The sequence below is a fragment of the Penicillium griseofulvum genome (assembly GCF_001561935.1).
Source record: "Penicillium griseofulvum strain PG3 chromosome Unknown contig_11, whole genome shotgun sequence".
NCBI lineage: Eukaryota > Fungi > Ascomycota > Eurotiomycetes > Eurotiales > Aspergillaceae > Penicillium > Penicillium griseofulvum.
Window position 1 is genome coordinate 479,921 of NW_024467432.1, and position 27,043 is coordinate 506,963.

The following is a 27,043-nucleotide window of genomic DNA, read 5'->3' on the forward strand; positions in this document are numbered from 1 at the left end:
AGATTAAGAAAAAAAAAAAAGATAGACACAACCCAAAGCAAGACCCGGATCAAGATTGAATTTTTGAATTTTTGTTTGCAATTGCACTCAAGAGTAGTTCCACATCCACTAGCGCTCTCAAGTTCATGGTGAAGGCATGTTGTTCGAAATTCGGTTGTGGGCGTCACATCATGAAGAGGGTTTCGAAATAATCAAAAACCCTTGAACCACCCCCGCACAGACACACTTCGGTTGCCAATTGACATCGCGAGCTGAACTGGGGCTTCGGAGAATAGCCAGACGGAGGGTTGCGGATACTGAGGGTCCGCTTAGACCTTCAGGGTTGACTTACGCCAGTGGCGACGCTTGGCGTTGTATCTGTTTTAGATTGTAATCAGCCATATGTTCGATCCGGAATGATTTCTGTGTCTCTTCCTCCATCCGTGGTTTCGTGAGGTCGGCGGGTGGATGGTTATGTGTATTTCCCGTTCCTCTCTCGCGCTTCCGTATCACTATTCCCACAAATGGCGTACTCGGATATAATGTATTTTGGGATCTCGAAACAACGGTGCGATTTACCTGATGGTGTTGTTGGTGCGCAGACGGATCCACTGGGGGATGGGGCGGTTCTGACGCTGAGCTTTGGCAAGCTTTTGCTTGGTGCGGAAGGTCTTGTTGCTCTGTGTGGAAAATGACGGGTTAAAATTTTGTTTCTCAATTTTTCAGAGGTCTGACTGGGGAAAGGGACGGCGGCGATGGCGAAAGTATTTTTCGAGTATGGCGCGAACAGGGTGGTTAACATACCGGCATCTTGAAGGGTTGATCGCGACGGCGAGCTTGTTGGATGGACGGATGAAGTGGTCGACCTTCGGATGTGGATGGTTTGTGTGCGGCAGGGCTTGGCTTCGCTTCGGTTGGGTCAGGTGATGTGGGACTGGTGCCTGAGGTTGTAAGGCATAAATAAATTACGAATCGGGAAACGATCCGCAAAGTGGGTCGGACTCTATAAGTGTTGCGTATGTAGTCTGTTTTACGATATGCCTTCATGGATATATCCTGCCCTATTGTCAGCTTAGTAGTTACATTAGCTAGGTATTAGAGACGTTATAGACAATATAGGTTCTATACGGCCTTATGACCTGAAATGCAATAGATTATAGTTAAATCCTCAGCCAAATACAGAATTAGAGCAATACAACAGTCATAACAAGAAACATATTCATGCAAGATCTCATTAGGCCAATGCCGCAGTAGTCAGCCTATATGCAATGGAATCAAGTTGCCGTTCCTCTTCGGGGAATCGGGGGATAACAGACAAAACTGCTTCATTGAAGTCAATAAAGAACTGCTGAGCCAATAACGCAGCACTTTCAAACGCAGGGGGATATGCACCGGCATGCGCCCAGTCTATCAACCACACGTCTCCATTGTCGTCTAGAATGAAGTTTCGAGGACTCATGTCTTAGTGAGTGAGAACAAAGGTGCTAAATCGAAATGGCGAGATATCCTTGGGGCATTGCTTCACATGCTTACAGATATCAAGTTTGTGGTTGAACCAGTTTTGAAGTTCAGCACAGTCCTTGAATGGGCCAGCGCTATAATCTGTGAAGAATCGGCCACGAAATGGCCCGCCACCCAGGGGACCAGGTTGCGAGATTACCACCGACTGCATCTCCTTGATCATGTCCGCTATCTGCATAGCGATTAGCCTTTGATTGTCGGAGGATAGGTCGGTCCAACATTTATCAAGAGGTTGGCCTCGGATAAAATCCATCACAATGTATTCCTTAGTGCCAAAGTACTTTGTCTCGTCTTCGACTTGAAATGAGCGATGGATTCGTGGAGCTCGAATGTTCGTTTTAGAGGCAATGAGCTTGAGCATCTCTGCTTCGCACGGTAAGATACTACCGCCACCTTTCATCACCAAATGCTGCGAGAGTCGCACAACTTTTGTGCCGCCAAGCTCGTGCAGCGCAGGAGCAGACTTAAGAAGGCTTACCAGGGTCTCGTCCGTGACGGAGGCAAGGCCCTTTCCGTTTAGCGAGAAGTCTCCATCCGAATCACGGCTGTGCGGCTGTAGGTCGGTCTGCCAGTAAATAGCACTAAAGCAGTGAGCATCACATACATCAGAAAGTGGAGTCCACATTGTTGGCACCGTTCTCATGTATGGAGGGACTGGGGCAATGACTGTCGAATCTCCCTGCCCGGGTGGTTGGGGAAACCTGATTCTTTTAGATATGCACCCAATACTGCCTTGTAAGTGGTGAATGGAGGATGACTCTTTGAGGACTTAGGCGTTCAAACGTAGCTGGGTAGCCAATCAACGTCGCTAGCTTGACACGCGAATCGTAGTGGGTGCCTAATCTATCGCATCCCTGTACGGAGTACTCCGTAAGGTCATTGAGATCACAACTTCCTGATGTATGCATAATGTGTCCGTGCCATCGGGCATGCCTCAACTTTCAAAATGCCTTCCATTGATCTCGCCTCTTCATTATAACCATGCTAGAAACAAGTCAATAAAACACCCATCCACTTAGACCATGTCAGCAGTTCTTAGTCAGAATACTACTATGCAGTTTTCTCATTCCACTTGGCGCGTTGGCTACGTAGTCGAGTCCAACGAATTATAGAACCGGATGACAGATGTGAAGTTGTCTTGCAAAAAAAAAAGGCAGAGAAAACAGGTATATAATGAATCACGTAGATGATAGCATTTGGCGAATAGTTAGTAAGGATTTTGCTGCCTGTGGTCAACCTGGGGATATATATCTATCCTCCTCACCCTTCTGAGTTGGAATGCATGATTATCTATCATTATATATTTCCCAGTCAGGTCATGAACCTTTTTTTTTCATTCATGACACAAGAATCGTGGCCCGCATAAGCGGCCTTGCGATGTCTTCAGTAGTTTTCTCAGGTATCATTCTATGTGGATATGTTGTCAAATTTATAGGTTGACGCGGAAAAAGGCGTAATTTGTGCAATGGACTTTTCCAAGTATAACCTTTGATGCATGGTTCCTCTCCGCCCTCGTCTTTATAATAATGGGGTTTGCCTGGTGATCCTAGATGTGTGTACCTAGACCACGCCACTTGATATCAGCCTCCAGACTTAGGATAGTCAGCACTGTAGCCACATCACCAGGCTCTTTTCCTTCCGGGCTCTTTCCCTCGTACGTTCTTTCTCTCATAACTTCTCTCATGATTCTCAGATCTCCCCCTCAATTAATCTTTCTGTCAGTTCACAGTTCACTCTCGGTTCATCTTCCCTGCTTTGAAATTCCTTGACAGTTTCAGATTGGACACTGCCTAGCAGCCTGCCGTGAGGGTGAGAATGGCAGAGGAATATCATCATTAACACTGCCCAGGTCCACGGGTGGAGATAATGCGGTTTAGTCATCACGTAGGTGGGCCCCGGGGCCGGGGGCCTCCTGCCCCCTCTCGAAGAGCTTGTTTCTCTTCCATTGTATCATTAGGGACTTGAACCAATGGCAATTTTCATCGTTTGTTATCTTTCTTTCCATCTGATCTCAATCACTTATTGCCAAGCAGAGCATTCCTTTAGACCACCAGCTTCAGGTGGAAAGGAGGCGTGGCGTCGGGACCAGTCTAGTAAGTACTTACTCTGGTTGCAATTACCATAGCGTGGTGCTTCGTAATACCGAAGACATAAAAACTACCGTCATGTGCCAGTGTCCGTTTCCTAGTTTTAGCCAGAATGAACGTCATGATTCCCCTTTATTCCTGCTATAGATTTCGTTTTTATAGCCATGCCTCCTTTGCTGTTATGAGATTTCGTCTTATTTTTATTTATGGTCTCCTGCCCTTAGCTTTTTGTCCGCTATCCCGCTGTCTTGCTGTCTTATTCATCTTGATATTCATACTTCTACTGCAACATTAGTTGATTTATCTTTGCTTTGGAGGTCATTATTGTATGTACTCGGATTCGTGTGCTATTCGTTAAAATGCGTATGTATACTATGGCTTATCTCGATTTCTTGAACACGTACTTTTGTTGAGATAAAGGAGAAGGGAAAATAGTCAAGAGAGATCTAACATTTATGGTGTACTGGGACAGTAAGAAAGTGAACATATTCCCAATCTTGGAAATATATTTCATATAGCTTCAGTACATACTCTGTAGGTTGAAGCCCTACATACTACAACCCTATATATTTTGTACGACGGCTGCCTGTCGCGTGGCAACAAGGTTCCTTGGTAAATGCTTATATTTCAGACTGGGCTATTTACGAATTAGCGAATAGCTATTCGAAGATAACTATTCTAATTATTTTTTGAGCAAAAATAATATTACCCTAAACCTCGAAGGATCTCAAAAGCGTCGGAGATCGGGCGGGAAACTAACCGAAGTCCGTGGTAGGAGTCCAGATCGGGCATTTTACTTTGAAACCCTTTTCGGATTAAAATTCGGTCGAAATGTATGACTCAATTCGTATTACTTTGCGTAATATCTTGTAGCCTTCCAAGGTTCCAAACGTCTAAGATGTACAACATATATACGCATGTGCCAATCATACCGGACCTGCATCAAAAGCTGTTAAAGTCGCGTAAAGGGAGGCGCGTTCAAGGGATGCCCTTACACAAGGAATGTGAAGACAGGAATGTGGAGTTTCACCTGTAAAAGCTGGAACAGGAAAAGCTGGAACAGGAAAAAAAGTGAAAATACCTGCATTTACTACTTTAGTTACTAGTCCTCGTAAGAACGGAGTACCTACGGAGTAAGCCTCTAGGCAGATTAAATGCATAAAGATGTCGGAGTTTGGCGTACCCGACCCCGGAGAAAAAAGAGTATAATAAGAAAGAAAATCCAACAAGAACATTATTTAGACCCCCCTTTGTTCTCCCTTTAATAAGATAATCTTTAATTTTCGTATCCCTTCTTAATATTTTCTTACTTCATTTCTTTCATTCCCTTGTACCCTCCTTGTTTCATCCCATCTCTCTTTTTCTCACTTCCATGGAGTAAAGCTCCAATCCTCAGATTTCAACATGCAGCAGCCCGAGGAGGGTGTGACGGCCGTTGAGAAGGTGGCGGAGGACCCTCAGCTTAACGAGAAACCCGTCGACACGCCCGTCGACAAGCGTGATTCCGATGCAGCTTCTACATCAACCAAACCCGAAACCAAAACTCCAGTGGGGGAAGATGATGATGCGCTCTATGGTCATTTGCCCGAGCATGAAAAGGATATCCTGAAACAACAGCTAGATGCGCCTCTCGTCAATATCTCCTACTTCGGTCTCTACAGATATGCCTCCCACATGGACATACTCATCCTTATCGTCAGCGCCCTTTGCGCCATCGCTGGCGGTGCTGCTTTGCCCCTCTTCACCATTCTCTTTGGCTCCTTGGCTACAGCTTTCCAAAAGATTATGCTCCGAATGATCCCCTACGATGAATTCTACGACCAGTTGACCAAAAACGTCTTGTACTTTATCTATCTCGGCATCGGAGAGTTTGTCACCATCTACGTCAGCACCGTGGGTTTCATCTACACAGGAGAACATGTCACCCAGAAGATTCGAGAGCACTACCTCGAAGCTATTCTACGTCAGAACATCGCCTACTTCGACAAGCTTGGTGCAGGTGAAGTGACCACCCGTATCACGGCCGACACCAACCTTATTCAGGATGGTGTCTCCGAAAAGGTCGGCTTAACCTTGACTGCTGTCGCCACCTTCGTCACTGCCTTCGTGGTTGCATACATCAAGTATGCCCCATTGGCTGGCATCTGTACTTCAACTATGGTCGCGCTGATCTTGATCATGGGTGGAGGTTCCAGACTGATCATCAAGTTTGGAAAGCTTTCCCTCGAAAGCGCCGGTGCCGGTGGAACAGTGGCAGAGGAAGTCATCAGCTCGATCCGCAATGCGACCGCATTTGGTACTCAGGACAAGCTTGCGGACCAGTACGAGTCTCACCTGGTTCGCGCAGAGCGCTGGGGCATGCGTCTGCAAATGAGTCTCGCCGTGATGGTCGGTGTTATGTTCGGACTCATGTTCATGAACTACGGCCTCGGATTCTGGATGGGTTCCCAATTTCTCGTGCAGGGTAAGGTTGATGTTGGTCACGTTTTGACCATTTTGATGGCTATTCTTATCGGATCTTTCTCCCTGGGCAATGTCAGCCCCAACGCCTCTGCCTTTACCAATGCCGTAGCTGCCGCTACCAAGATCTTTGCGACCATCGACCGTGAATCCCCGCTAGACCCCACCTCCGATGAAGGCATCATTCTTGACCACGTCGAGGGTCATATCGAGTTCCGCAATGTGAAGCACATTTATCCCTCCCGTCCTGAAGTAACAATCATGAAGGACGTTTCCCTCAACATCCCTGCTGGTAAGGCTACCGCGTTGGTCGGCCCTTCAGGCTCTGGAAAGAGTACTGTCGTCGGTCTCGTCGAGCGGTTCTATCTTCCAGTTGGTGGCCAGGTGTTCTTAGATGGCCATGATATCCAGACTCTCAACCTGCGATGGCTACGTCAGCAGATCTCGCTTGTCAGCCAGGAACCTGTTCTGTTTGGCACAACCATCTACCAGAACATCCGCCACGGTCTGATTGGAACACGCTTTGAGCATGAGTCTGAAGAAAAAATAAAGGAACTGATTGAGAATGCGGCCAAGATGGCCAATGCTCACGAGTTTATTACCGCTCTTCCCGAAGGTTATGAAACCAACGTCGGCCAACGTGGATTCCTGTTGTCTGGAGGACAAAAGCAGCGTATCGCCATCGCTCGTGCTATGGTCAGCGACCCCAAAATCTTGCTTCTGGATGAAGCCACTTCCGCCCTGGATACCAAGTCTGAGGGTGTCGTTCAAGCAGCGCTTGATCGCGCTGCTGAGGGCCGCACCACCATTGTCATTGCCCATCGTCTGTCCACCATCAAGTCTGCGCATAACATTGTTGTCTTTGTCAATGGATCCATTGTTGAGCAGGGTTCTCACGACCAACTGACTGAACATGACGGCCCTTACTACAAGCTTGTCGAGGCCCAGCGCATCAATGCGGAGAAGGACGCAGACGCCTTGGACGTGGACGAGGATGAGGATAGCATCGAGCACATGACCAAGTCTCACATCGCACGTGTCAAGTCAATTGCTAGTGGCTCAACTGGTGCGAAGGATGAGGGCGAAACATTCCAGGAAGCCATGCATCGCCAGGAGTCCCGCAAGTCTGTGTCCAGTGTTATCCTCGCGCAGAAGATTGCTGAAGGTGGCAGCAAGTACTCACTTTTTACTCTGATCAAGTTCATCGCCTCGTTCAACAAGGAAGAGCGATTGTTCATGGGCATTGGTCTTTGCTTCTCGATTCTCGCCGGTTGTGGTCAACCCACTCAAGCTTTCTTGTATGCCAAAGCTATCAGCTCGCTTTCCTTGCCCAGAGACCAGTTTGCCAAGCTGAGGTCGGATGCCAACTTTTGGTCACTGATGTTCTTTATTGTTGGTATCGTTCAAATCATCACCTTCTCGGTCCACGGTATCGCTTTCGCGTTTAGCTCCGAAAGACTGATCCGCAAGGCCCGGAGTAAGGCTTTCCGAGTTATGCTCCGACAGGATATCAACTTCTTCGATCGTGAGGAGAATAGCACCGGCGCTTTGACTTCTTTCCTCTCGACTGAAACCAAACACCTGTCTGGTATCAGTGGTCAAGTTCTTGGAACAATTCTCATGACTTCCACAACTCTTATCGCTTCAATTGTGATCTCGCTTGCTTTCGGATGGAAGCTTGCCCTCGTTTGTATCTCTGTCGTCCCCATTCTTCTTGGCTGTGGATTCTACCGCTTCTACATGCTTGCCGAGTTCCAGGCACGTTCCAAGGCAGCATATGAGGGATCAGCCAGCTACGCCTGCGAGGCTACATCTGCTATTCGCACTGTGGCTTCGCTTACCCGTGAGACCGATGTTTGGGACTTCTATCACGATCAACTCAACCGCCAAGCTCGCACAAGCTTGATCTCAGTCATCAAGTCGTCGTCCTTGTATGCAGCTTCCCAGGCCTTGGTCTTCTTCTGTGTTGCCCTTGGCTTCTGGTATGGTGGAACCCTACTCGGCCATCACGAATATGATGTGTTCCGCTTCTTTGTCTGCTTCAGTGAAATTTTGTTCGGTGCCCAGTCTGCCGGCACAGTGTTCTCCTTCTCCCCAGACATGGGCAAGGCTAAGAACGCCGCCGCCGAGTTCCTTAAGCTGTTCGAGCGCCGGCCTACAATTGACACATGGTCCAAAGAGGGCGAGGATTTGAACCACTGCGAAGGAACCATTGAGTTCAAGGATGTTCACTTCCGCTACCCTACCCGTCCCGAGCAGCCCGTGCTCCGTGGGCTGAACCTCACCGTCAAGCCTGGCCAGTACATTGCTCTTGTCGGACCTAGCGGATGCGGCAAGAGTACCACCATTGCCCTTCTCGAGCGTTTCTACGATGCCCTTTCCGGTGGTGTCTACGTGGATGACAAGAACATCGCCGACCTCAATGTCAATTCCTACCGTAGCCACCTGGCGCTGGTCAGCCAGGAGCCCACTCTCTACCAGGGTACCATCAAGGAGAACATCCTGCTCGGCAGCCCTAACGATGACCCCACCGAAGAGGTGCTGGTTCAGGTCTGCAAGGACGCCAACATTTACGACTTCATTATGTCTCTCCCCGAAGGCTTTAACACCGTCGTCGGCAGCAAGGGAGGTATGTTGTCTGGTGGTCAAAAGCAACGTGTTGCCATCGCCCGTGCTCTTCTTCGCAACCCTAAGATCTTGCTTCTGGACGAGGCCACCTCGGCTCTCGACTCCGAGTCTGAGAAGGTCGTCCAAGCTGCTCTGGACGCTGCCGCGCGCGGTCGTACCACCATCGCCGTTGCTCACCGTCTTAGTACCATTCAGAAGGCCGACATCATCTATGTCTTTGACCAAGGCAGAATTGTCGAGAGTGGTACTCACACTGAGCTCTTGCGCAACAAGGGTCGCTACTTCGAGCTGGTCAACCTCCAGTCCCTTGGCCGTGCCGGCTAGTTCTTTTCATGTACCATACTACCCTCATTCATCATCCCATCTCACCTCCCTACCATTTCTCCCCATCTATCTCATCTCAGGTGTTTTTAAATTTTTTTTTCAACCCCCCTCACCCCCATTCTTGTCATAGATTTTTTGTTGCCAGCGGCGAAGACCCGGAAAGCCGGGGTACACTGTTTTCCCGTGATCAGAGAAAAACATAAAAAAACATCCATTAGGGGTGTAGGAATAAATGAATGAATACAATGAATCTCAATTCAGTGCCATCCGATTCCACTCCGAACTCCGTCCACTCCATCCAACCCTTAGAATAATTTCAAGTCCTTTCAGCCCGCAGGCCCCTTGCAGCCGTAGCCCTTCAATCCTCTTCCGCAACCCCAAACTCCTTCTCCACATCCACCTGCCTCACCCCCCTCGCCTCAGCAAGGATCCCCATCAATCCCTGCCCAACATCCTTGATATCATTGTATTCATGCAAGAGCTTGACATATCGGTTGCACGTGGCATCAGGATTGTCACTGAAATAGACTGTGTTAGAGATACAAATGCAACTTCCATATTCTTTTAGTGTATCCTTGTGTAGCCTGTATGCAATTGGGAACTGGAGTGTTTACATGAGCAGATCATGCAATGCAGCTAGGTCCTTTTCAAGTTGCGCATGCTTGGCCTCTAGATTTGCAATCGAAGCGCGAAGAGCCGCCTGTTGCGTGTTAGTGCTACACGGGTGTGTGCAGGGTGGGGGATACTTGGGACGTACTAATCTTTGCTGGTCTCTGTAAGACTTTGGTTCTTCTTTGGCTTGATCCATGTTTGCAATTCAGTGTATGTGTGTTGTGATACGAAAGATGAGGGAGTGTTGGAAGTTCTAATCTACCCCAGAATTATATAGTCCTGACCAATCACAGTCTCGCTGAATAATCCAGTCCAAGGGTTTCTGTCCCTAATCTCAAGGTAACTGAAATTTTTAATTATCCATTGTTGATAGTAATTATATGAATAAATTAGCAACTAAATTACTTACATATGTAATATATGTAACTATTGGAGTATACTTATATTGTAGAGATAAAAAGAAGACAGTGCCCTGACTCCACATCCCGCGTAATCGGATCCTCCGGATTTGGTTACCTGTTATCCGCATCTGTTCTCTTCTCCCTTTCAACTCCCAACTCCAACATGGCATTTCTTCGTCAGTCCATATGGACTTTATTTGTGTTGGCTGCCTTGGCTCTAGCCCATGGCGGCCATGATGCTGTTCCTGAGGGCGAATCTATCTCCAAAGATCCTATCGTACGTGGTACTACGCCTACTCGTCTGACAAAAAGTTAACGATTCCAGGACTCGACACTATGGACTCATATGATTCTCATGGGTTTGGCATTTGGTATAATTTTCCCAACGGGAATGGTTCTTGGAGTATGTACCCCTTGACTTGTCTCTTCCCCGCCATCACATCCCTAACAAAAAGCAAATAGATAACCCGCTCGCGCTGGCATGTCCCCGTTCAAACCGTCGGCACCGTAGTCGCGGTGTTAGCCTACTTCCTCGGCCACGCCCACAAAGGCCGTCAATTTGATAAGAATCTGCACGCCTCCGTCGCAAACTGGCTCATGTTCTTGCTGGTCGCGCAAGTCGTCCTCGGAGTGTATCTTAAGCTCCACCTAGAAAAGGCGGGCCAGGCCCGTATCAGATGGATCTTCGTGCTGGCACACGGTATCATCGGCAAGGTCATGCCCGTTCTCAGCTGGGCGCAGATGCTATTTGGCGGCATTGCCTCGCTCGGCTTCTGTCGCGATGATCATCTCGGCCAGTGCCTGGCCCATTTCATCATGGGCTCCGCTTTCATCGGATATGGTATCTGCCTGACCATCCTCTTGCTTGTCGGCCAGTATTGGTTGCGTCGTACAGGCCGCAGTCAGGAGTTCTTCGATTCGCTCATCATCGCTGCTTGGGGCTGTGTTAATACTTTCACCGAGCACCGATGGGGTACCCCTTGGGTTCACAATGACCTCCAGCATACCACTATGGGAATTGTATGGTGGTGTGCCGGTCTGCTGGGTATGTGGCTCAGTCGTACGCGCAGCGGCCGTCCTAAGCGTAATATCATTCCCGCCCTTGTCATCTTGATGACTGGTTATGCCATGTCCGCTCATCCCCAGACGTTGATGATCAGTACTATGGTCCACTCTCTCTTCGGGTATACCCTGATGGCCGCGGGTCTGACTCGAATCATTGAGATCTCGTTCGTGCTAAAGGATAAGCCTGCTCTCTCCGAGCCGAACAGCTTCCAATACCTGACTCCCTTCGTATGTCTCCTGGTCCATGTGGTATAGAATAATACTGACTTGTTTTGCAGTTGCTCTATGCCTCCGGCTTCCTCTTCATGGGCGCCACTGAAGAGCAGATGCTCCTGTTGCACAACGCAGGCATCACCCACGTGGCCTACGTCTTAATTCTCTACAGCATTGCTTTCCTCCTCTTCCTCTGTAAGTTGACTCCCCCACTTTTCTTTTCTAGAACATCTACTCATTCTTCTCCAGTCGTCAACATCCTCCTCCACATTTACGCCGTACACGCCTGGCCCGACTCCGAGTCCACCAACCAGGACGGCCCCATGTACTCCACTCTCAACGGGACCGCGAATGGCCGTGCGCGCTCAAACTCACAGCAGATCCAAGATGCCGAGGCATTCGAACTCCATGGCTTGATTTCTGATGACGAGGAGGGTCCTTCTATGGGACCGCGGAAGAACAGTGATGAGGAACTTGGAAAAGAGGGCCGTCACTGAGGCCTTGCGTTCGTTGATTCCTTACAAGTATATCGTGCATTTTTTGATATTGTGCCGGCGTCTTGGTTGGGCTGGGTTCGGTTCAAATAGCATTTCGGGTTCTAATTAGACCTTGAGTTCGAGTAATAATATACGTGAACAAAAGTGTATATAATTTTTCATGCAAGTCAAGTATCAATTGTTCGTGTTCTATCGTACATAATGAGACCCAGATCTAAGTCCATGGTTCCTAGAATCTGAAAAAAAGAAAAGAGATTCGTAAAAAAGAGTCCAAGTCCAATCCCCCACATATCCTTTAGTCCAACCCAGCTACAGGAACCGTAATCGGGTTCCTGACGGGTGGCACAGCAGCCATCTTCACACCATCATCCGGGAAGAAAGGATGAAGCGAATAAATCGGTCCAACGCTCTTGTCCCCATCAAATAGCAACATATTCTGCAACGGCTGCTCCCTCGCCGAGAGAACATTAATAGCATCCTGCGCCAACGCAGCTCCCAAAACCGCCGCAACGGGACTCAGCTCGCTGCCCAAGTTCTGCAGGAACGTCCGCAGGAACACGGAGTCTAGGGTAAGTGGCTCCAGCTTCAGTTCCTGGTGTCTGTCTCGCGATAGCTTGGTGAATAGTTCCAGGTCTTCGTGCGTAAAGGTCGGACGGTGGCCGAGGAGTTTTTCGAATTCCCATAGTGCGCGCAGACAGCTGAGTAGGGGGGTTACTTGCCTGCGACGGCGTGGAAGTCGTGTGTATTCTTCCGGTAGTGGGGATGTGTTTGCGAGGATTAGTGGTGAGTACACCTCGCGCTTGGTGACCAGCTCGATGACCTTGTTTGGTTCTTTCTTGTTGGCATCGGTTTGCTCTTCTTTAGTGGTTATGTTGATGATGCTGCGGGTGGGTGTTTCTTGGGTTGCGGGTGCTACGTTGGATTTGCTGCGCTCGATCACGAAGTCGTGGCTGATTAAATCGGCGAAGACGTAGCCGTAGAAGCCGTGGAGACCGGCGGCGTAGAAGGGTCTGTTGGCTAGTCGGCAGGCGGCGTTCACGGTGGTATTGGTTACGAAGTCTAGCTCCGTAGCGATTGTGATATCGAATTGCGCGAAGAAGTCGGGTTGTTTGGTTTTGACATCGGAGGTGTCGATGTTGAGCTTGACTCGAGTGTTCATTTTGTGGATTTGGGGTCCTGCGACTTCCGCACGCTAGAGTGGGTTAGAGGATGGCGGTGGGTATTCTTCTCTGGCTATAGCTTACATTCTTTCCAATCACATTCTGTTCACTTTGTGCTTGAGCGATGAAGAACTGCGCGCCCAGGTCTTCCTCTGTGACGACCTGGTGGTCGATTATGGTGAGTGAGCCAATGCCTGCCAAGACGAGGTTCTTGGCCACTTCGTTTGCGAGAGCTTTGGCGGTAATGAGGAGGATGTTGGCTGATCGGATTCTAGCTTTTGTTAGGACATGTAGTGTTCTGCAAGCTAGATTACTCACTTTTCTTGTGCGTGCACTCCCCACAGCCGGATCTGTCGGTCATACAGCGCAATTTCATCTGGCAAAGTTAGGAGGTGTTGGATCAGATTCTAATAATTGGCCATACCAGCACTGATTGACTGTCCATTCTCTTGTTGCTCTGCCATAGTGTCGAGTGGTTAAGATAAGAGTACAATCTTGCCCAGACCAGGTATGAGCTTGGCGATTTGAAGCCCTATAGTAGTGTTTTGGAGTATTCGGGAAATTTGATGTCAAGTGAAAAGTATGTATTGAAGTGAATTGACGAGATGTGCAAGGGGAGTGAGGAAGCTAAACTTGAGAGTTCAGAAGTGCCGGTTTAGATGTCATGTGACCCGGGAGCTACTATGTGGGGCCGTGGGGACAAAGAAGTATACAATTTTATGTGAAAGATCTTGACAAGACAAAGAATATACATAGAATATCTTAGTCAAATAGGAATCTGGTCAAATTAGCGGATAATACAAAGGGAATAAAACCTTGAAACAGTTGGGATTCATGGGTATATGTAATTTTACGATTTATAGACTAGTATAGAGGCTATAGATCAACATTCAAGTCAACGTTTAGAAATTAGCTGAATACAGCACCCAATAGCAAATGATACAGTGATATATCTGTGTATGCTGTAGCTTCTTTTAATATATATCTAGCACAATACTGTAGATCATTTCTACATAACTTCCGTTCCTCCTGTTGCCCATATGAGTCTTCAGCAGCATGTTGAGGTTGATTGTTGCCACTATCTTTACCAGATGAGATTTGGCATTCTTTATTGCATAAATTCCAATAAATGTTTCAAAGCTTCTCTATAGACTTTCATGGCTCTGTCACTTTATCATGAAATATATGGTCAAAAACGGCGCTAAGTGACATAATTAGCTATCAGCCCATGCCCAATGAAGAAATTCACACAAGAAACAAATTGCGAAATGAAAGAGATGATCAACGAAATTTGTGAAATCTTTAAAGTCCATGAACACAATGAAGTTTCAACTCTCAACCTTTCAACCTTCCACCTGCACTTTCCCATCGATGATCTAATCGACCATCACGTGTTATCAACCTTGGGCAACTTACAGGTTGCCAACTCTCTCAAGAACATCTCCTTTTATCGCTGTGTTAATCTTTTGGGGTCTCACCCTTTTTTTATTTCTATTGGGTGTGCTGACAGGATTGTCTACCCCTATCCCCTAAACCGACATAGGTAACTCCACCTCTTAAACGGTACGAACGAGCCCATATAATGGTATGTCTCTCATGGTTCCCACGCGTCTGACTGATGTCTTACAACTTCCTTTTAGTCGGGGAATTACGATTATCCTCGCGCTTCTTCCTCTTCTTCCCGCCGTATATCCCGTATCGCCAGGCCTGACGAGCGCCCTGAGGTCCTCCGTCTCCAGCATCTCCGCAATTTCGTATCCGAACGGAATCGCTCCGGTGCCCACAACGCCTACAACACCACCCTTGCCTTGGAAACATTAAATCGAGAAGTTGCTGAGCATTCACTGGACCGAGCTCGCGATCGTCCCAACTTTGAGCAAGCCCGGGCGGACATCGATCGTCAAATCCAACAATTACAGTCCGAAACCGCTGGCCCCGCAGAACGAATTCGGAGCATTTGGCTTGACCAGATTCGCTCAGAGGGGGCTCGAACTTCGCTCTCGCCAGAGTCACATTCTCTTCGCCATCGTTTACCTTGGCAAACACTCAGTCTAGACGGATCGTTATCCAGATCACCGTCCCTCATGCCACCATCCGGCCAGTCGGGCCGCGATAGCCAAGGACGGATGAAGCGTCGGAAACTAGACACCGACGATAATCGCGAGGAATTTCGAGGCTTTAACTACGGTCAATATGGACAAGTAGTACCAGGGATGCTACAAATGGAAATCGCTAGCTGCGATGGCGGAAGCTACGATCCGGATAGCGGGTGCTCGCGTCCAGAGAACGTTTTGGACAACAACACAAGTGTATACTCTACCAAAGAGGCCCGCTGCAACCTGGTTCTCTGCCATCGGGGCGAAGCCCCATTCTGCCTGAAGAAAATCGTTATCAGAGCCCCTCAATGCGGGTTCGATGCTCCGTATGTCCACCAGGCGTATCTGCATGTTGAACTAATAGCTAATTGTGACTAATCAAACCAGGATACAAGAAGGCATGGTCTTCGTCGCCATGACATCCGATGAACTGCTCGCCCGCACCGCCCAATACCAAATCCAATACTCCAGTGGCCGATACCGTCGTCGTGGCCGCCGCAGTGGCCTGCAGCCATCCCAGGAATACCTGACTGGGATCCGATCACCACTCCAAACCCTTGAACGCACAGTCCTCATGAGCCCACATTCAGCCGCAGTTCCGCATGCCACAGAAGACCCGCAAGCGCAGTTCCGCATCACCACCGAGTACGACGAAAATAACGAAGAATCCGGAGACGACGAAGACTGGCGCTCTACATTGCTCGAAAGAACCCAGGGGGAACAGAGGGAAGATCCTTTATCGGATACCGACGAGAGTCCAAGCGACGAGGAAGATTCTTCAAGCAGACATCAGCGTCGCCCACAAGTTGAATATGGACGGCTGAATACCCTCAGCCGTGTCACCGAGCAGAGACTGCGCCGTGGTCCGAGTCTCGTGCATCCAAATCCGCCAGTGGAGCCTGCTCAGCCAGTTGCCGAAGTTTTGAAGCCACATGCGCGCTTCTTTATCGAGCGAGAGAAGAGCATGGTTACCATCAAATTTGATCCGCCTCCGTATGTATCGTTGATATTGGATGCGAGAACTGAATACTGACGTTTCAAGGTCCGGTCGTTTTATTCTCATTAAGCTGTGGAGCCCGCGGGCCCATGGTAATATTGATATCGAAAGCATCATCGCACATGGGTATGCAGGTCCGCGGTTCTTCCCAAGTATCGCTGCTCGCTAGCGGTGGAAATAAGGAGTTTCGAGGCGCTTTTTCTTTTCGGACCAGAGGGATAGAATCTTTCTTTTTTTTTTCTTTTATCTATAGGTTTAGCCTGACTTTCTTACTGGTGCTAGTAAGATGACGTTATGACAATTATGATATACTTTCCGTTCATTTGCCTGAGGTATACCATGAGATCCATATAGACCAGACGAACCAAGTCTTTTCATGACATTCTAAAGTATATTAATGCCTTTCTTGGTAGATAAATGGACCATCTTTTCAGATCTCACTACAAATGTTAGAATGTGGAGGAGGTCATATTTGAAGATGCGGACAAAGCCCTAATTATTCAGATATCAATACCTAGAATACGCTAGATGCTGCATGTCATCCAGATAGTCCTTGATATTTACTATCCCGAATCTGGGTACGGAGTAGCTATATAGACATTTCTCTAACAATGGCCCACTTTCTATCACCGACTACGACCATCCACGACAGTGACGACAGCTGGAGCCTATAAAAATCCCTCACCCCACTAGCCTAGGCAACCTTCGAACGTGGCACGCCTACGTAACGCCCTATAAATGGTAACTTACCATTTGAAGAGAGGCTCAGCAGCAATCCGAGACGACGTTAAGTCTCACCATGTCGTCTCGACTGGGCTAGATTCATATCGAATTGATCGACGCCAAGGTAGTTAGTGGGGTTGGTCCCCAGTGTTCCCCCCTCGGCTATGCGCATTGATAGCCTGCAGCTTGATAGTCAAATTGCACCTGTATACTCTGTACTCCGTACGGAGTATTGAAAGGCGAATACAAGTTGTGGATATTCACCAATCCAAGGAAGGCTAGACTTGTGGAAATCCCGGATGATCTCCACGCGTTTTGACACGAAGCCAAACGTTGATCGGCGCATTCGGGATATCAGCCTGGACGAAAATCCGCGCATCACTGCAATAAACAGCGAAGATGTGCTGGGTTTCCGAAGGGCCACATGAAGCCGAGCCATGTATGCTTGGCGCGGTTACCTAGCGATAGAAAATAAAAAAGACATAGAAAAGCCAATAAGAATATAACAATAGATTGTCAGAAAAACAAAAGAACCCTAAACCGGCATCATGCCTGATCTAATAGACGTTGGGGTTTAAGGGAGCCAATGTGAAACATTAGCACTAATGCACGACTCTAGAAATGGTTATCGCGGAAACGGTATCTAAGTATACTCCGGAGTCTTGAACCGGATATAAATGCCTTGTCTCAGTATCAATATACGTGTTTACATCTGTTTTGCGATATCGCAAAACGTGCAGCTGGGCTGAGCTGCACTTGAAAGCCTGATGGCTTCCCTGCATGTGGGGGTTCTAGGGCTGGTTTGAATTTATTGCGAGAACTGCGCTATATCTTCAAATAGCGTAGGGTCTAGCTGGTTCGGGGGTTTAGTGGGACATGAACGGACCATCGTACTTTTGAATAGCTCTAGCCCAGGGGCGGACAATAAACCAGATAGCCCCGCGGTGATTGACAACGTAGGATGAACCTATTGGACATGGAAACAATACCCGGTGGGATATCACATCGGAGATGAGAAAAGTAGGGCATTTCCAAGGCGCAACTGCTTTACCCAGTAACTTCCCGAGGCTCCCCAGTGACGCGGAGAAAGAGACTGTCAGCCGTTAGCCTGTTTGGGTGGCAATTAGTGAGCTAAACGGCTCAGCGCGGGGCTCATTGCGCATATGCAATAGGAAGAAGATGGATGTAGACGTTAGCTGCAGCGCTAAAGCCGGAAATAAAAAGTCTATCCGAGAGCGAAGAGAAATGTAAGGGAGAGAGGGAGAGAGCTCTTCCCCATAGTCAGGTGTTCCCTTCCCGCTTTATTAATCTTTCCTCCTTCTACTTCTTCCCCCCTCATCCTCTCTACTTTTTCTCTTCTATAATTTTACACCTTCCTAGCAGACATGCGTATCACAGTTAACGTCATCCGCCCCGAGCAGGCGGACTCGGACATCATCAACCTAGAAGTGGGCGGCGACATGACAATCAGTCTACTGAAGACCATTGTCGAAAGTGAAACTACTATCCCACCACAAGCCCAACAGCTCGTCTACAACAACCAACTCCTCCAGAACCCCGACCAAACCCTAGACCAAGCCGGCATCACCGAAGGCGACATGCTCGGTGTGCACGTCACCCTCCGAGCTCCCCAACCCCAAGCCACTCGCCCCGCCGCTTCCAGCTCCGTCGCGCCCAGACAAAACACTCAACCCCGCCCTGGCATGCCAGACCCCGAAACTATCCGTCTCCATATCCTGGGTGATCCCCGCGTGCGCGAGGCTGTCCGCAGGCAGAACCCGGAGCTGTCTGAAGCGGCGGATAATGCTCAGCGCTTCCGCGAGGTTCTGATTAGGCAGCAACAGGGTGAGGCGCAGCAGGAGGCGCAAAAGGAAGCTCGTATTGCAATGCTCAATGCCGATCCTTTTAACCCGGAGAACCAGAAGGAAATTGAGGAGATTATTCGACAGAATGCTGTTACGGAAAATCTACATAATGCCATGGAGCATCATCCCGAGTGTATGTTTCTCTTCGAACTACCTACTAGTCTGCTGGGAGAATGAACCAAGCTAACCAAATCTCTTTCTCTAGCCTTCGGTCGCGTGACAATGCTCTACATCCCCGTCGAAGTAAACGGCCACCGTCTAAACGCCTTCGTCGACTCCGGCGCTCAGGTGACTATCATGTCGCCCGAGTGTGCAACATCGTGTAACATAATGCGCCTGGTAGACCGTCGCTACGGCGGCATCGCCAAGGGTGTCGGGACCGCTCCGATCCTGGGCCGGGTTCACTCCGCCCAGATCAAGATCGGCGAGATGTTCCTGCCCTGCTCCTTCACCGTTATGGAAGGTAAGCAGATCGATCTGCTTCTAGGTTTGGACATGCTCCGTCGACACCAGGCCTGCATCGATCTCCAGCGTGGTGCTCTCGTCATTCAGGACCAGGCCGTCCCCTTCCTCGGCGAAGGTGATATTCCCAAGCACTTGACTGAAGAGTTCGAGGCCGAACCTACAGTTAAAGGCGCCGATGGTGCCGAAGTAGGTGCCCGTACTGGTGCAGTCACTCATAAAGCTGAGAACAACCCCAATGCCAATGCCACTGCCACTCCTACCAATAATGCATCCGCCTCCGGGTCCGGCGCGTCACAGTCAAGAATCAATCGCCCTCCGCCGGCTTCTCGATGGCCGCAAGACTCGATTGCTAAGATCATAGAGCTTGGATTTTCGCGAGAGGAAGCCGTTCAGGCTCTAGATATGGCCCATGGAGACCTGGACGGAGCGATCGGGTTTTTGTTTTGATTTACAGCTTTCTGCATTTACATTCGAAGGCGTTTTGGTCGGGGGGGCAACTTGTATTAGCGAGATTTGATCAAAGCACGTAATGATGTGTACGATTATAACGCTGCCTGCATAATAGATTTTGTTACATTTTAGCTGTTTACTCACGCTTGCTCTTGGGCATTAATTTATCGCGTAGTCGGAAGACCATGTCTAGAGCCATGAACCCGCCTACAATGTATTAGTAACGAGGTCACACAGGATCTATGTATACATACCTAATGCCATATAGGGAGCATATAGCATGGTCAGTTGCTGCTTCTCTGCGACCGAGCGGTCTGTCCAACTCCACACAACCACCAACGAGGTGAGCGTGGTGATGAATGCCTGGATACCGAAGACGAGGAGGTGAACTGGGACGAGGGGGTGATCTGGATGGATTGGAAATGTTAGTGATGTCATTTCGGGGAGATGTGCATTTGATATTGGAATGAGAGTGAACTGGACTGGACTGGATACATGTACATAGTAACATGTATACATGCACATCCATATATAGTAACATGTACTTGAAGAAAGTACCTTTAAGCAACCCCCTAACCGCCCATATTGAGAGCGGGAGGTGGTACAGCAGCTCCATCCAGATGAAGACGGTGAACCATGTTGGGGGATTTTCGAAGAATTTGTCACGGTAAGTTGATATGTAGAAGTTGCGGAGTTGATGGGAGAGGTTTGTTTGGAGGATTGTTGGTTGGAGGGGGACTGTGTCGATTACTGTGTTTGTGTTAGCGCATGAAGATGAAGATATGCAGATCATACGTACGGAGGATGATTGGGATATGAGTGATGAAAAATAGGAGATAGGTTAGGTCCTTTTTACGTGTGCAGGACATTTTTGCTGGATCATATGCATAAGATCAGGGTGTGTAGGTGTAGGTGTAGGTGTACGGAGTAGATGTTGATGTTACTACATAAGTTTAGGTGTTGATGTTTAGGGGTAGAGATAATCAGGTGACCAAAGAACAATCTGGAAGTTATAGATGTGATATAGATAGGATGTGATAAACTAAAATATCGTTTATAATTGCTTTTTCTTCTTTTAATATTAGTGTAATTCTTAATAGAAGGTTAACTATAAAAAAAACTATAAAAAAACATAAAATCATCAAACTATCTCACCGCTGCTTCTTAATTTTAAGGTGGCCTGACTTCGGGAGTTTATAGACAAAGGGAAAAATGCGTTGGATAAGGTAGACATGCAGGGGACTTGATAGGTATAGACCGCAAGATCGGGCCTTAATTAGCTCAGGACAGGGTGTTCTTCTTTCTTTTATGTGTTTTCTTACATTTTCTTACATTTTTTCGACATTTTTCTACATTTTCCTTCCCTTAATTTCCCCCTTTCTCCTTAGAGCTTCCTAAATAGTCCTCCGAGGAACGGAAATGCCGAATCATATCTCCGCATGCATAGATCATGGCAGATAATGCAATTGCTATTCGGCCTGCATTATGCCTTATCTTCGAAGTATTCACATTATATAGCGGTGTAAGATGATGAAAGTATCCTATAGAAAGAGAGAGAAAAGTGGGCAAACGGTAGCACGGGGGATTTGCAGATAGACATGGATTTACTTGGAATTGACTTAGTTTACTTCCATTCTCTGACCGCTGTTCACTCGGAGATGAAGGGAAGTGACTAGTGTTTTACCTTGATACAATTATATAAAGACATTCACTTTCCCCCCCTTCCTATACTTCCTATAACTCCACTTCAAATATCTATACGATGCCTTCTACAGCCCCCGTCCGGTCTAAACAACCCAAAAAGGAAGAACCCATCAGTTATGATATCAACATCCCCTACGTGGATGTAGACAAACAATCCAAGATCTCAACCAAATACCCTCAATACCTCCCATCCTGGGATCCCATTTGGTTCGAACCCCTCCAACCCTTCGAATATGAAGATCCAGCCTTGCGCGTCCGCAACAAATCCAAACCAAACCTACTTCCCCCAACCGCCAAAGTTTCCCACATCCAGCCAAGCCTAGGAACAATTGTCGAAAACGTCCAACTCTCCACCCTCACCGCCGCAGGAAGAGATGAACTCGCCCTCCTAATCACAGAGCGAAAGGTCGTCGCCTTCCCAGACCAAGACCTAATCGATGCGGGTCCAGACGCCCAGGAATCCTTCATGCGTCACTTCGGAAAACCAAACTACCAACCCGTCTCAGGATCAATGAAAAACCATCCAGCTTTCCACATCATCCACCGCGACGGCAACAGAGACGAAATCACCCGTTTCCTACAACAGCGCACAACAACCACCCTCTGGCACCAGGACGTCAGTTATGAAATCCAGCCTCCGGGCTATGTCATGCTCGGTCTATTGCAGGGACCGGAGGTGGGCGGTGACACCGTCTTCGCCGCGACAGATTTAGCCTATAAACGTCTTTCACCGGCTGTCACTGCGTTCCTAGATGGATTGAAAGTTACGCATTCGTCAGCGAAGATGATTGGTCATGCTCGGTTGACAGGGGGTTTGGTTAGAAAAGATCCTGTTGATACGGTTCATCCGCTTATCCGCGTGCACCCTGTTACCGGTGAGAAGTGTATGTTTTTGAATGGGGAGTTTATTACAAGGATTCAGGGTCTCAAGGATTCTGAGACAAAATGGGTGTTGGATTTCCTGATGAATCATCTTGTTACCGGTCATGATTTCCAGGTTCGGGTTCGTTGGCAACCTAGGACTATTGTTATGTTTGATAATCGGTCGACTATTCGTGAGTTTCTTCCTTTTTTATTTTTTTTTTCCTTTTTTGAAATTGAGACAATTGCTAATTATATCTAGATTCTGCTATTGTTGACTACTTGGATGATGATTATGGTGCCAAGGCTCGTCATATCTTCCGTTTGATTGCATTGGCTGAAAAGCCCATTCCTGTGTATGAGGATGAAGAGGAAGAGTTCGAATAAACATAGAATATAGGTGTTTCGGGTTTTATAGATTTTATTGGTTAATTTAATTTGATTTATTTGTTTTTTTTTTTTAGAAAAAAAAAAAACCATTGAATTCGTCATTAATCCTCCACGCCCTTAAGAGTACAAAACGTACAAAACCAGAACCCATCCTTTGAAATATGTCAAATAAAATCTTACGTGCAATGCGCCACATTACCGTAGAATGTCATCGATCCGTGACCGCAAGTCATGAGCAACCTCCAACTGCTCCCCACTAATGACACCGCTCTGTTGCAGGATCAGCAACATCTCAGAAACCCGCTCGGCAACGATATCCGAGCCGAAAACCATGCCGCCCAGGCGCACGGTCTCATGGAACCAGCCACTCAGCAGGTACAATAGGTCGTGTGCGATAAACCGGCGGTTTGATCCGTGGAAGGGCGCCTCGTCGGTGTAGTACATCGTCTCCAACACTGCATACAGGGATTCATGCGCCACGCCAAGATCAATAAACAGATCCACCACCCAGGTCGCCGGGCCGACATTGCGCTGGAACTCCAGTGCATACCGCTCCAGCATGGGGACGAGTTCACGAATGGGGAAAATTGTCTCGGACATCCGCAAACGACTACCGAGGCTGCGGACCTTGTCGATCACCGCTTCGTAAGGTTGCGGTGAGCCGTGTTGAACAGTGGCGTCATGGACCCCCTGGATCAGGTGTTGCCAGGTTGACTTGACATCCGCCGCATTGCGATGATCAGCTTGGTAGAAGATTTGGAGACAGATGTCATGGTAGCTGGCAGAGTCGGCATATTTATTGAATAGCTAGAAATATGTTAGTATTGTATTTTTGGAAGGGGGGGAAATTCAGAATGTGGGGACTTACTGTACTAATGTCCATCACTGGTCCATCGACTTCGCGCAAGATCTCGGGTTTCCGCTCAGGGAGAATCCGGTCGTCATCCTTGAGTCTCTGAAGTAGATCATCCTGAATATTGGCCACATCAATGAGATTCGAAATCTCCTGCAGCAGTCGCTGCCTTGACTGACGCCCAACATCCGGTGTGTAAATCGAAGCGTTGGCGCGGGCTTGACCAAGGTACTCAATACGACGACTCAGGGGCAACACGAAAGCACTATTGGCCAGATGGAACTGAACCTGTGCAGTTTCGAAGAATCGTTGGGACTGGGCATAGAATCGCCACAACAGATCAGCATGGCCCAGATCATCGTTCGACTTGCGCTGGAGGTAGGTGACCACAAATGGCGATTGGGTCTGCAGCAAGCGATCGTTCCAGCCCTGCTCGAGGTACCAGTCGTACAAACTCGTCAGGAATACCTCATCGGTGGAATCGGAAATCACGCCATAGGCCTCGTTCTGGCGTTTGGCAATAGTGGTCAGCTGTCCGTCAATCAGACCGGGATCAGATGCAGCCAATTTGTCAACCGCAAGCACGACCTTGAAGATGAGATCGTAACACTGCTTGCGGAAATAAAAGTATTCCTTCCGGGGGTCCTGGGTAGTGGTAAACGTCAGCTGGCGCTGGGATCCATTGGGAATAGAGGGAATAAGCACCTGTTCGGGACGCTGATCCATGATCCAGGAATAGGCAAGGTTTGACTTATCGGAACGAGCAGCAACATTGAGGGCAAGTTGAATAGCACCTAAAAGAGATTAGAGAAAACCAGTCAGCATGAGATAACAAAACCACCAAGGATCATGCCACAAGCATACCTGCAAAGAACTGGTTGACAATGAAATTGTCCACAGCCGAAACCAGATAATCCATAGGTAGACATTCTGCCACCTGCTGGAAGAGATGGAGACTCTCGTTGAGCAAGTTGCGGCCCAGTTCTGTATTAGCACCGGCCTCAGTCGCACGCTTCAGCATTTCTTGCGCCTTGAAAATCACTACATCCTCTGTACTGCAGAAGCTGCCACATCGCCGTCGAAGTGCATCAGCCACGGTCTCGACATTGGAACCCTTGGCGATGTTCCGGTTGACAATTCCCTTCACGAGTTCCTTGGCAATGTCGTGTCCTTTGCTGGAGCTAAATAATTCCTCATAGGTAAGGCTGAGGAATTTTGCTTTCGACTCAGCTGGCAAAGTCGCCACAATCTCATCCACCCGCTCATCAAATAGAACAAGTATAAATGAAATACCTTCAATGGTGTGTGACACCAACTGAACCAGCGAGTGTAATGCGCGGTGCTCGGCTTGCAGCGCCACTTCTTCTTGTTTGCTGTTTACCCGGGCAAGGGCATCGGGGCCGTTGAGCCCATCGATAAAGGTCTTGTTCACCTTGAAGAACTCGGCCAGGGAGGAGAGATCATGCTGGACAGTCTGCAGTTTACTAGCACTCACGGATGCAGAAATTGATTGCGCGCCATTGGGCCCTTTGCCAACCTTGGCAATCTTCTCCTTCCAGATAGATCGCAACAGACGGGCAATGTATAGTGCAATACCCGTGTGTCGAGGAGAGGGCTGCACTGCGTCAAGAACAGATGTTGAGCCATCTGCAATAGCATTTTCATTCAGATGGGCCCGGCCACCTTGGGTGATGAAAGCCTGTCGTGCTGCCGCTAGGATATCCGGATCGGTGATTCGGGTCAGTCTTTGGTCAGGAGAAATCTCCATACCCTGTCCACAAGCCACAGCCAGAGCAGTGGCCAGCATCTCGGGACGCCCATATGTTCTAAGGAAATTCTGGATCTCCCCGCTCAGTCCCTCATGGGGATTGCCGCTGCTGCGGAGCAAAGCCGCAAAGATATCCACGAGACGACGCCGACGAATGATATGCACTCCGCCGTTAGTCAGAATCGCGATCTCAGCAGCGGGGTGATCGAATTGAACGGCCAGCTCATTGGTCACCGGCGAAGGCGCCGAAACCAAACCAATATCCTCTGCCTTGCCTCCCAAGTCAAGGATGATAGCCGACTCAGCGGCTTTACCACTGACCGGGCTTTCCTGATACTGGGCGATCCGACCAGAGTCGGGGGTCGAGATGAAAAGGGTATCGATCTTTTGTTGTGGGTCCTTGGTAGTAAAGCAGAAGAAATAGCCTGGGGAATATCGCTCGGCAAGACGAGTTGGTGAAAGGGTGTTGATCTGACCAGCAGAAGGTGAAACTGTGCCAAGAGGTGAAACAAGTGGGTTGGGAGATGCCACCCCGCTCACGCCGGGAGATATATCGACGGGTGGTGTTTTGACATGCAGTGCCTGCATGCTTGTTGGAGGGCTTGTGTTGGTTGACGCAGGCGCCCAGCTGTTTGAACCAGTGGCGCTAAGGTAGATGCGATATCCTGTCGCTGTCGTTGCAACTAGATGATACCGTGACGCTTCTGTGGCTGGCACTGGACTAATCGACACAATCTTGATTTTGGGGTTCAGGGTTTCGTTTGAGGTGATGATATGCCCGATGTTAGAGTAGATATCCAGAGCGCGTTTGGTGATTGCGAGTGTCAAGGTGCCCTCGGGTCCCATGTGGAATACGCGAATCGTAGACGCAGAGGAGAGTGTGTAGAGCAAGTTTCGGCTGTCGTCAAGCGCCATCTGCACTACATGTTCGGTAGCGCCCTGTGCAAGATTTGTCAAGCTCATCGAAGGCTTGAAAGCCGATAGACGCGAGCTGGTATGGTTGACTCGGCCACAGCGGCCCTGGAACCACCTTTCCTCCTGTTGGTAAGTGACCTCGTGCACGTCGGTGTCAGAGGATCCTCCAAAGAAAATGCGTCCAGTGGATGGCGATGCTGCGAAAACATTTATATCTAAGCCACGGACCGCTACCGACATACCCGTGTGATACAGAGAAACTTGTCGACCTCCGCTGGGGGTGTTCTCGTAGCCCATTCCCAGCAGAATGATGTCCGCAGTCGTCGCAATGACCAGCAAATGGGTGATCGCAGGCAAGAAAACTCCCGGGCGCGGTTTGGTCAACTTGACAGCATTGATGCTGTTAGGCTGTTCCTCGAATCCCACCAATTGCGGGTTGGGATGTGTGAAATCCCAAATGTACAGTGCATTGTCAATCGCGACCCACGCGTGGTTTAACTCGGCAAACAGACCCATGCTGGTCGAAACTTGCGCGCGGTTATATTGGTCGAAAATCTGGTCGGGGATGTCGTACATCTTGACTTTTTGGAATGGTGCCCATGATTGAGACACGGGGATATTGTACTCAGACGAGGAGCCCTCTGTTTTCGGTTAGTCTTGTTAGGACAGTCTTAGCTAGGGAACCTCACGAGATAAATAGCTATCTAGGTCTGGATAACGCGATTCGCTTTGCAAGCTGCTATTGATCGTTCGCGCTCCGCGTTCCTCGGTGCTCACTGTTTGATTTTTGGTTTTTGAGGCTGCTGGGGGGAGCTTTGGCATGGGCGTCTGGGGTTCCGTCTGCAATGGCGACTTGGTGGGAAGAGGCCGCGCTGTAGCTGGCGCCGGGGTCTGAAAGTAAGCTCCAGGAAGGGGTTTCTGCGGCGTCGCCGGAGGGAGATTTGTTGGAAGAGTCGGATACGACATGGCGGCGGATTAAACGAGGGAGAAAGGGACGATTCCCCCGCTA

General features: G+C 48.7%; 10 protein-coding genes across 10 annotated transcripts; 5 read left to right on the plus strand and 5 right to left on the minus strand.

Annotated features, from left to right (window-relative positions):
• Positions 1-308: 308 nt before the first annotated feature.
• Positions 309-2,125, minus strand: PGRI_086980 (60S ribosomal eL39 domain-containing protein; the record flags this gene model as incomplete). The annotated part of the gene is made up of 5 exons (XM_040796412.1): positions 309-357; positions 559-659; positions 784-1,040; positions 1,513-2,053; positions 2,105-2,125. 5 exons carry the CDS (start codon positions 2,123-2,125, stop codon positions 309-311), a joined length of 969 nt encoding a protein of 322 aa, XP_040650950.1.
• Positions 2,126-4,991: 2,866 nt separating this feature from the next.
• mdr1 (ABC multidrug transporter Mdr1) lies at positions 4,992-8,999 on the plus strand (the record flags this gene model as incomplete). Its single annotated transcript, XM_040796413.1, has 1 exon — positions 4,992-8,999. The coding sequence occupies one exon, from the start codon at positions 4,992-4,994 to the stop codon at positions 8,997-8,999; it is 4,008 nt and encodes a 1,335-aa protein (XP_040650951.1).
• A 358-nt stretch (positions 9,000-9,357) lies between these two features.
• PGRI_087000 (SWI5/SAE3 family protein) lies at positions 9,358-9,807 on the minus strand (the record flags this gene model as incomplete). Its single annotated transcript, XM_040796414.1, has 3 exons — positions 9,358-9,517; positions 9,614-9,699; positions 9,757-9,807. 3 exons carry the CDS (start codon positions 9,805-9,807, stop codon positions 9,358-9,360), a joined length of 297 nt encoding a protein of 98 aa, XP_040650952.1.
• Positions 9,808-10,175: 368 nt separating this feature from the next.
• On the plus strand, positions 10,176-11,787 carry PGRI_087010 (Ytp1 family protein; the record flags this gene model as incomplete). The annotated part of the gene is made up of 5 exons (XM_040796415.1): positions 10,176-10,289; positions 10,338-10,415; positions 10,475-11,305; positions 11,356-11,485; positions 11,540-11,787. The coding sequence occupies 5 exons, from the start codon at positions 10,176-10,178 to the stop codon at positions 11,785-11,787; spliced, it is 1,401 nt and encodes a 466-aa protein (XP_040650953.1).
• A 295-nt stretch (positions 11,788-12,082) lies between these two features.
• PGRI_087020 (E1 ubiquitin-activating protein AOS1) lies at positions 12,083-13,411 on the minus strand (the record flags this gene model as incomplete). The annotated part of the gene is made up of 4 exons (XM_040796416.1): positions 12,083-12,979; positions 13,032-13,218; positions 13,266-13,323; positions 13,372-13,411. The coding sequence occupies 4 exons, from the start codon at positions 13,409-13,411 to the stop codon at positions 12,083-12,085; spliced, it is 1,182 nt and encodes a 393-aa protein (XP_040650954.1).
• A 1,118-nt stretch (positions 13,412-14,529) lies between these two features.
• On the plus strand, positions 14,530-16,209 carry PGRI_087030 (uncharacterized protein; the record flags this gene model as incomplete). Its single annotated transcript, XM_040796417.1, has 4 exons — positions 14,530-14,532; positions 14,588-15,369; positions 15,431-16,036; positions 16,086-16,209. 4 exons carry the CDS (start codon positions 14,530-14,532, stop codon positions 16,207-16,209), a joined length of 1,515 nt encoding a protein of 504 aa, XP_040650955.1.
• Positions 16,210-18,148: 1,939 nt separating this feature from the next.
• ddiA (putative DNA damage-inducible v-SNARE binding protein Ddi1) lies at positions 18,149-19,540 on the plus strand (the record flags this gene model as incomplete). Its single annotated transcript, XM_040796418.1, has 2 exons — positions 18,149-18,761; positions 18,834-19,540. The coding sequence occupies 2 exons, from the start codon at positions 18,149-18,151 to the stop codon at positions 19,538-19,540; spliced, it is 1,320 nt and encodes a 439-aa protein (XP_040650956.1).
• Positions 19,541-19,679: 139 nt separating this feature from the next.
• Positions 19,680-20,412, minus strand: PGRI_087050 (EXPERA domain-containing protein; the record flags this gene model as incomplete). The annotated part of the gene is made up of 4 exons (XM_040796419.1): positions 19,680-19,750; positions 19,798-19,950; positions 20,102-20,293; positions 20,343-20,412. The coding sequence occupies 4 exons, from the start codon at positions 20,410-20,412 to the stop codon at positions 19,680-19,682; spliced, it is 486 nt and encodes a 161-aa protein (XP_040650957.1).
• An 893-nt stretch (positions 20,413-21,305) lies between these two features.
• Positions 21,306-22,495, plus strand: PGRI_087060 (TauD/TfdA dioxygenase family protein; the record flags this gene model as incomplete). Its single annotated transcript, XM_040796420.1, has 2 exons — positions 21,306-22,302; positions 22,371-22,495. The coding sequence occupies 2 exons, from the start codon at positions 21,306-21,308 to the stop codon at positions 22,493-22,495; spliced, it is 1,122 nt and encodes a 373-aa protein (XP_040650958.1).
• A 198-nt stretch (positions 22,496-22,693) lies between these two features.
• Positions 22,694-27,000, minus strand: PGRI_087070 (putative non-repetitive nucleoporin; the record flags this gene model as incomplete). The annotated part of the gene is made up of 5 exons (XM_040796421.1): positions 22,694-23,305; positions 23,367-24,145; positions 24,216-26,231; positions 26,277-26,675; positions 26,724-27,000. 5 exons carry the CDS (start codon positions 26,998-27,000, stop codon positions 22,694-22,696), a joined length of 4,083 nt encoding a protein of 1,360 aa, XP_040650959.1.
• Between the last annotated feature and the right edge of the window lie 43 nt (positions 27,001-27,043).